The sequence below is a fragment of the Siniperca chuatsi genome, linkage group LG21 (genome assembly GCF_020085105.1).
Source record: "Siniperca chuatsi isolate FFG_IHB_CAS linkage group LG21, ASM2008510v1, whole genome shotgun sequence".
Lineage (NCBI taxonomy): Eukaryota > Metazoa > Chordata > Actinopteri > Centrarchiformes > Sinipercidae > Siniperca > Siniperca chuatsi.
This window is the reverse complement of record NC_058062.1, coordinates 14,403,317-14,411,165: the sequence shown is the minus strand read 5'-3', so window position 1 is coordinate 14,411,165 and position 7,849 is coordinate 14,403,317. Positions and strand designations below refer to the sequence as shown.

At 41.6% G+C, this 7,849-nt stretch overlaps 2 protein-coding genes across 2 annotated transcripts; both read right to left on the bottom strand.

The window, feature by feature from the left end:
• Positions 1-3,061, bottom strand: pvalb8 (parvalbumin 8). The gene is made up of 5 exons (XM_044181290.1): positions 2,774-3,061; positions 2,226-2,293; positions 1,497-1,629; positions 747-856; positions 1-294 (listed from the first exon to the last, which is right to left on the bottom strand). Exons 2-5 carry the CDS (start codon positions 2,284-2,286, stop codon positions 269-271), a joined length of 330 nt encoding a protein of 109 aa, XP_044037225.1. The 5' UTR covers positions 2,287-2,293; positions 2,774-3,061; the 3' UTR covers positions 1-268.
• Positions 3,062-5,932: 2,871 nt separating this feature from the next.
• Positions 5,933-7,760, bottom strand: LOC122869226 (parvalbumin beta). The gene is made up of 5 exons (XM_044181992.1): positions 7,606-7,760; positions 6,971-7,037; positions 6,708-6,840; positions 6,313-6,422; positions 5,933-6,220 (listed from the first exon to the last, which is right to left on the bottom strand). The coding sequence occupies exons 2-5, from the start codon at positions 7,029-7,031 to the stop codon at positions 6,195-6,197; spliced, it is 330 nt and encodes a 109-aa protein (XP_044037927.1). The 5' UTR covers positions 7,032-7,037; positions 7,606-7,760; the 3' UTR covers positions 5,933-6,194.
• Positions 7,761-7,849: the final 89 nt, after the last annotated feature.

Genomic DNA, 7,849 nt, shown 5'->3' with positions numbered 1-7,849 from the left:
TTGGATTTTATTATTTTATTTTCTCAGTAATTCGGTAAATTGTGCATTTATTTGGATAATACAGCTTTAAGATCTGACTAAAACACACAAAAAGAAAAAAAAAAAAGAAAAACATGATGATGTGTGTGTATGGACCAGAGCGAGTCTTCAAAATAAAACAAATCAAAAAGGTTTTATCTAATCAGAGTGAAAATGATTGACTAAAACTAAGAGAGCCCTTGAAGCAGTGGGGGGGGCAGATCAAGTTGGAGAGATTGATTGCAGTTGTTTAGGACAAGACCATGGCCTGGAACTCTGTGGAAAAAAGAAACAGCATTAGTCAGATGTGACACCTGATTATTTACCTCATCTGTCTGACACCTGCCTCAGTGTAAAAATATGTGTATTTTATATTTTGTAACAATAAAGATATGAAACCAATAGAGAGAGAAAGCTAGCATTGTGATGCTAAATTTCAGTGCCACTGTTTTGCTCTCAAGTTAACAACATGTCATTGACACGATTTGTCTAATCAGTTAACCTAATTCACAAATCTCAAATCACAAATGGTCTGTAGAAACATTGCGCAGGTTCTAGTTTTGAGTGCCTGTTGCAATTATTTACAAATGTAGGACGGAAAAGTTGTGCGGGGACTCAATCCGCATTCTAATTGAAAATGTAAAAAATGTAGGAAATTGCTTCCTAAGCATCGTGGCACATGCGTGTCTTGCATAATGGGTATATTAAATAGATGTGGCTCCTCTCACCATCTGCTCCAATCCGGCCATCACTATCGTCATCAGCAGCACACAGGAAAGCCTTGGTCTCCTTATCCGTCAGAACGCGAGCCCCAGGAGAAAACCTCTGGAGGAAAAACCTGAGCCACAGAACAAAAGTTAAAGTTAGAGGTATTCCTCAGTAACAACTGTTTACCTAGCAATAACCACAAAGGCAGAAACCAGGAACTAACACTGAAGCCCAATCTGTCCTAATACAAAACTTACAAAAGAATCCTCTACACAGCACGCATGTGACGTAAAATAAGTAAAAGGGACGTTTTTTCAACTCAGTTGTATCAGGGTCTATCAGTCACATGTAATTTCCTACAGTTATCAGGTTTTGGTGCCAACATGTGTTTTGCTGTACAGACAGAGAACGCAACTTTTAGTGAGTAGATAGACAGTCTTTTTGCATCTGTTATGTTCTGATAAATATGAAGGTGGGTGATGACTGCGCTGCTATTACTTCGATCCGTTTGATATATAACGTGGAAAACAATGTTTCATGTCAGCCCTGAAAAGCTGGATGAACTAATGATGGTTGGGTATTCCCTTCACTGCATCCCTTCTCGTACAACAATATCATGAAAACTGAATGGAAATTGTGATTTTCCAAGAATTTTTCCAAGAATTATTTTCTCTCCTCCCATTTGAGGGACCAGCAAATACAGCCACTGACCCATAAGATCCTGGGCACACACAAACAGTCTGTAGTTAGTGAACTGGCTGCTCACTCACTTGAGCTCTTCCTCCTCAACAAAACCACTGTCATCATTGTCCAGGAGTCCAAAAACCTTCTTCACTTCCTGGGGGCTCTTCTTAGTGAGGCCACACATCAGGAAAAACTTCTTGGGGCAGAAGGAGTCTGGTGCTGGAGGAGAATAGAGAGCAGAGTCAGGAACAGCACAAGGCACATTTTAATATTTAGTATCAGTCTAGTCTAGTTTTTTCTCTAAACTAGAATTAAGTCCCTGTAACATCAACAAATCCTCAAACAATTTATGTCAGTTTCAATTGTGGAGACAAGATGACATGTGACTAACAATGTATTATTAAGTGTGATGTAAGTGACCCAACCTTCTTGCCCAGATGCACGGAGCATGGAGAGAATATTGGTCCTGAATGTGGAATTGTTTTATTTTTGAGGTTTGAGAGGCCAATTTCTCTTGATCTTTTACCTCCAGTGATACCACTAACAGCGGACTCTCTTTGGCTTATGGCTTGTGCCCAGTTGATGCTCATACAATCACTTAACAAAGCCATAACCCTGTACCCTAGGTTATACTGTACTTAGCCCTATATGCATTTATGGATCTTTTCATGTCAACATTGTGCAGTCTTCCAGCAGGCTAACATATAGAGACAAACCTATTGTGTGGTGACAGTGCAGGCTCCTGTAGAAATACTGTATAGATTTTTTTTTAATTAATTGAAGAGAGCAATAATGATATTGGTGGAAGACGATACCTTGGCAGTCCTTGATAGCACTGTCGATGGCATCAGCGGAAAGGATAGATGACATCGACATTTTATTCCTGTAGGAGGAACAACCATGGTGAATTATTAACACATTTAGCCAGGTACAGTAGCAAAGCCTCTAACGTGACAGTGATGGAGAGCAAAAGGTGTCCAGGTGACAATACTGACACTGACAAGAAGTCAGCGCAGTCGCTCGCCAGGAGAGAGCAAGCAGCACAAGTCCTTAAATCTTAATAAGTTCTTATGAAAGTCAGAATGTAAAATATTCTCAAAATGTCTGTCTCATCCCACAGATTAAACGTGAGAGAAATAACTTTTCCCTTCTTGCTTCGGCTTTTGTCACCTACAAGTTAACCCAAGTAAGTCTCCCCTTTTAAGCACGCAATTGTTTCACCTGCCATATAACTAGGCAGCCTCTGAAGCGCTCTAAAGTGGAGCCAGAGAATCTCTACTCTCTACAAAAGCTTTTAAAACAAATAAAACATTCCCAATTCCCCATCAATAAGCGACCTCCCTGAATCCACACAGCAGCTTACCTTGTTTATGGGATGTTCTCGCCCGGTCGGTGATCCAGCAGAGAGGTAAGGCTATGTGGTGACTGCTGTCTGTCAAGGCGGATTTATATAGGTCTGATTGCAGTGACAATAGGGATTGCTTGAGTTACCTGTCTATGGATCAAATTCTAACTGCCCGCCCCTGATCCAATTTCTCAGCTAACTGATTAACCTTTACTATTTATAACGCCCAGGGACAGAGAGACCGGACCGTGGACATCTGTAACGCCCTTGTAAATAGCAAATTAAGTTAAAAAGCGCATTCTTCTCCCCATCCACCACTCCCTCCTGTCAACCCCTCCTCCTCTCACCTCTAGAATTATACAGTACAGTAAATGCAGGGAGGCTGTAATGTAGCTGCAATCTCTCGCTCACCTTTTCTCCCTCTCTTGCTGTTTCTGCCCCCCCCCTACATGCAGATATCCTTTTACAGGCAGCAGTCCCAAAACGAGCACATCTGAGCCACATCCCACTGCAAATATGCACCTATCATTACATTTGAGGTGAGTTATGGGAAATAAAATGTCAGCTGACATTGAACCTTTCATGTCATACTTGTTCTTGCAGCAGGACCATCTGTGTCATATCAATACGGTAGCATTAGTGCGAGGTTATCTAAGAGGTCAGCACATACACAACCTCTACGTGTCTGGTGCGCTGGCATTCTGTGGTGCTTCTCCTGCCCAGATCTGCTTTTGACATAAAAGATCTACCTGCCCTAGTTACTCTGATTCATTGAACAGATGAGGTTCAGATTATTTCCAATCAAATCTAATATCTATATAACCCCAAACACACACAGCTGCTCTTCACTGAATGTCAGGGACTCCGGTGGTTTTGAACCTTCTCACTCTCTCATACTGATAGGTGGACAGTCTCGCTAAATTGCTTTGTCAACTGCGCTGATTAAGGGCCCCGAGGTCACCCTCTGCTCTCGGTGTCCCGTCCCGCCTTGATGGTGATGATGAAGCATAATGTGCAGGTATTCACATGCACCATTTAAATAGAGGTGTTAGCTGTCAGAGGTCACACAGGGCTGAGCACCGGCTTCATTTCTACTGGAGTTTGATCATTTGTCCCGTTTGGTCACTTAGTTTCTTCCATTTTTTTTTGGAAGTCATAGTTGCACACTGGACTTTTTTTATTTATTTATTTTATCTGTCCAATTTGTCCAGGTGCAAAATGACCAATTCAGAATGTCTTTTCCGAGGGCATTTGTGGCCCCCAGCGGGTCTGACACACAAACAAATTCAGGGGCCATTAAGCACATTCCTGGGAGAGCGCTCACTGCAGCAGCACACGGAAAAATAAGGTTATTTCTCTCCATGATGTAAGGTTAGTTGAAGGTGTGCATATGCAGCAGTGTGTGCGACAGACAGACAGACATACACTGCTAGAAATGGTTTATGTGTGAACATTTCAAATTAATTTCTAATCAATGTACATAATACTAAACCTTCAACTGAAACATTAGATGCTCTAGTTCAACAAACAGCCAGACTGATATATGAACTCAGATCGCTGCATTCCGAGTCTCGAGTACTGACTATTACACCATGGAGTGAACTGATCAGTGTCACCTCCCAATGTGTATCTGTAACCTGACACTCGGGGATATTCTTGAATATAAGCAAAGGCAGGGGCACAGCAGCCCCCGGCCACTTTCCTCACATTATAAGTCAGCCACTTCGTGCGCGTGCGCGTGTGGGCACGGGCGAGTCTTGGCAGCGCTGCGCTCTTGCACGGGACAGCTGGCGACTGTTGGCCCTGGTGCGGTGCCATGACATGTGCTAAAGATCCTAAACATTATTTAAAGGCCTGAAGACAGAAAGCGAATGAAGTTAGAAATGAGCCAAAATACATTTTGTTGTATTTCATTTTATTGTATTAATGTCGTTTCTTCTTGTAGGTGATATAATGATGATTGTTTCTAAAGAAATGATGTTAAGTAACAAGAAGAGGTGCTTTGGGCATGAGTTTTGCCGTGAATGCACGGTAGCTTTTTTGTTTAATTCTTTGGCAGCAACCTGGCGTCTTTCATAATTAAATAAAAGCTTGTATCTCCGGTGGTTTGTCATTGTCAACCTTTCCTAAACCTAATCCCGGTGTCAACTCGTTAATGGGGCCCCTCAACAAGTGATGCCTGATAGTCTGCTGTGAGGTTGTCGTGAAGCTGGACTCCTGAGGTAAAGAGAAACTCAATCATCTCCTCCAGGCTGTGTGTAAAAAAGAGACCATGTTGATACCTCATGGACTATACTGTTACTGGGCGATCATTTATTCATTTACATTTGCTAATGTTCTTTACGGGATCACACTCCTGGACATTAAGATTTGCCGTGAGGACGATCCTCCCTCTTCAGTCTTTCTAGCCTGTTTGTTTTTGGAAATAAGACACGATTTATTAACTCTGTCAGACTCACCTCTCTACTACACTTCAAAAATGTTCATCTTTGCACACCAGTCTCATAATCAATATTAAAATCTGATTTTTCTTAATTAGAATAAGATAAAATTACATTAAGCAGAGATTTAGACTAAGTTTCAGTGCAATTTTGGAGAATCTCACCCAGAATAATTTGTAGTAATTAGTTCCAAGAAATAAGCAGTTGAGTTAGATTTAAGTACAACTTTAACTACGTTTAAACAATAGTTTCAAGAAAAAAATGCCTGAAATATCTTTTTTATTATTATTATTTCGTCCTACATTCCGTCCCCATAACTTGAGGCCAGGCTCCTCTGTCTGCAATGCTTGAAGAATGGATGTAACTCCATCTAGTGGCTGCAGGGTGGAGCTGCATGACCGCACACAGACACACACAAACATAAACTGTGTGTGTTAGTGCGTGTGCGCGCAATTTTTGTGTATCCAGACTTAACCTGTAATCTTTATTTCGTGTGTGTGTGTACAATCACCATTGCTTTATTTTTCTTTATTCACTGTTTCCCTTCAAATGCTTTGGCAACAAAATTGTATTTATTTGTCATATGTCACTAAAGCTCAATGAAATTGAATTTGAGAGAGAGAGAGAGAGAGAGAGAGAGAGAGAGAGAGAGAGAGACTGCGCATGTATGTATGTGCCCTGTTGAGTTTGTAAGATGTTGTTCAGGAATTGAAAAGACACAAATATAAACATACAATGAGACCGTAACAAAAGAATATGTATTTTTTCGTTCGTTCCTGGAAAGTGCATCATAGATTTTACAGTAAGCGAAATTCATATTTAAGACATGAACACAACCGAGCGACATTCACAATCATCATTTTTGGACAGTGTGTTGCATAGGAGGAAACGTCTCTTAAGCAAATGTATAAAAATTATTTATATTCAGATGAAAAGGGGGGAGGTCGACGTGGGCTTTGTTGTTCCATCAGAGCAGGTGTTGTTGGTCAGTTGCCATTTTATGCCTTAACCATGGCAGCGAACTCTGCAGAGAGACAAGAAAACACACAGTTGGCATCTGTTTTCCAACGTAATCACCCTGCATGAGAAAGAGCTGAGGAGAGTCCATAGGCCTACCATCAGCGCCAATCTTGCCGTCACCGTCGGAGTCACCGGCCTTGAGGAAAGTCGCGGTCTCGGCGTCGGTCAGTGCGCGTGCGCCTGCCTTGAAGTTTTGCAGGAACAGCCTGCGGACAGACACGGTCGGTGGTTAGTTCACGGACCCCAGCTCCTCCCGTTGGCTGAGACACACTTCACATTCAACCTGACTGCATTAAAAAAGTATTACTGGACCACACATCGATACTGATGCAGGTGTTATCTGCTAAAAGCACAAACGTATTGTTTTGATACAGAATGGCATTCATCATTTATTGGATATACTGTAATTAATCAACAAAATAAAAAATCTACACCTATTAAAAATACTTTTCATTATAAAGTTAACTTCCGCAGGTGTGTGTGTGTCTTACTTCAGCTCATCCTCCTCAATGAAGCCGCTCTTGTCCTGGTCAATGATGGCGAAGGCCTTCTTGACGTCGTCGGCGGACTTGCCGGACATACCGCATGACTTGAAGAACTTCTTGTGGTCGAATGTGCCAGCGTCTGAAATATGAACGCAGGTTGTTACTACAAAGTCCTCAAAGAGTAGCTGGACAAAAAAAGCACACCGATGCTCCGAACTAAAAGGTCACATAGGAGGCTGTGATTTTGTAATTGTAATTTGAAGAGTCACCTTTGCACCCATCCAGGGCTGCAGTGATGTCAGCATCAGTCAGTACACCTGCGAAGGCCATTTTGATCTGCAGAATCAAATAAAAGCGATGATTATTCTTTAAAGTGACACATTACGGCTATAAGCCACATGTTGTTGACTATATGGATTATGGTTCACTATATTCATATTTATTTTATCTTTTAGAATAAATAATGAATCACATTCAACAGACGCTGGCCCATTATCATTAAAACAACAGCTTGGTCTGTTGCCAAAAAGAATAAATACATTTTTTAAAGGCGGTTAATTAAATAGATTAGAATAAAAACAGTTTTCAAAGGGCAAATTAGTCAGTCCACTTCTTTCTGAGTGGCATGTTTGATGTTGCATTTCCAAATCCCCCTCGAGAGGCTGAGATTGACACGTGCTCCCTATAGATGCTGGCCAGTAATCCATGGCTTCATGCAGCTGACGCTCCCGCAAAAAACAAAAACAACAAAAAAACCCTCTTTCTTTAGATGCTGCATTGCAATGCAACGAAGTCCATGTTAAAACGTAAGGTTAAAAAAATCATGAATGTTTTCTCAAAGATGCCAAGTGTGATGCTGCGGCTTTGTCTGCGTGGCTTCTTGTCTCCTTTCATTCACACTCACCTCTGGGGTCTTTGCTTTGTAGGGTACAGATGATACAGACAAGACTCGAGAGTCGACTGCAGTGATCTTCCCGGTGCTCCCGGTGACCTTTTTATAGTTTCACTCTATCGAAATCCGAGGCATAAGGTAACTGACACCGCCGAGAAGGGGGTGGCGAAAATTCGTCCTGTAGCCAGAGAGCTGTCTATTTTAAGTTTCACAAATGAAGACGCTTAAAAGGTGCGTTTGAAGAAGTCTTTAATAT

Coding starts and splice junctions, on each gene's coding strand:
- pvalb8 (XM_044181290.1), bottom strand. CDS start 2,286: ATGTCGATGTCATCTATCCTTTCCGCTGATGCCATCGACAGTGCTATC. Junction 857..1,496: donor GTTGAGGAGGAAGAGCTCAA/GTGAGTGAGCAG, acceptor TCTGTGGCTCAG/GTTTTTCCTCCAGAGGTTTT. Junction 295..746: donor TGGCCGGATTGGAGCAGATG/GTGAGAGGAGCC, acceptor TTTTTTCCACAG/AGTTCCAGGCCATGGTCTTG.
- LOC122869226 (XM_044181992.1), bottom strand. CDS start 7,031: ATGGCCTTCGCAGGTGTACTGACTGATGCTGACATCACTGCAGCCCTG. Junction 6,841..6,970: donor AGCCCTGGATGGGTGCAAAG/GTGACTCTTCAA, acceptor TTCATATTTCAG/ACGCTGGCACATTCGACCAC. Junction 6,423..6,707: donor ATTGAGGAGGATGAGCTGAA/GTAAGACACACA, acceptor GTCTGTCCGCAG/GCTGTTCCTGCAAAACTTCA.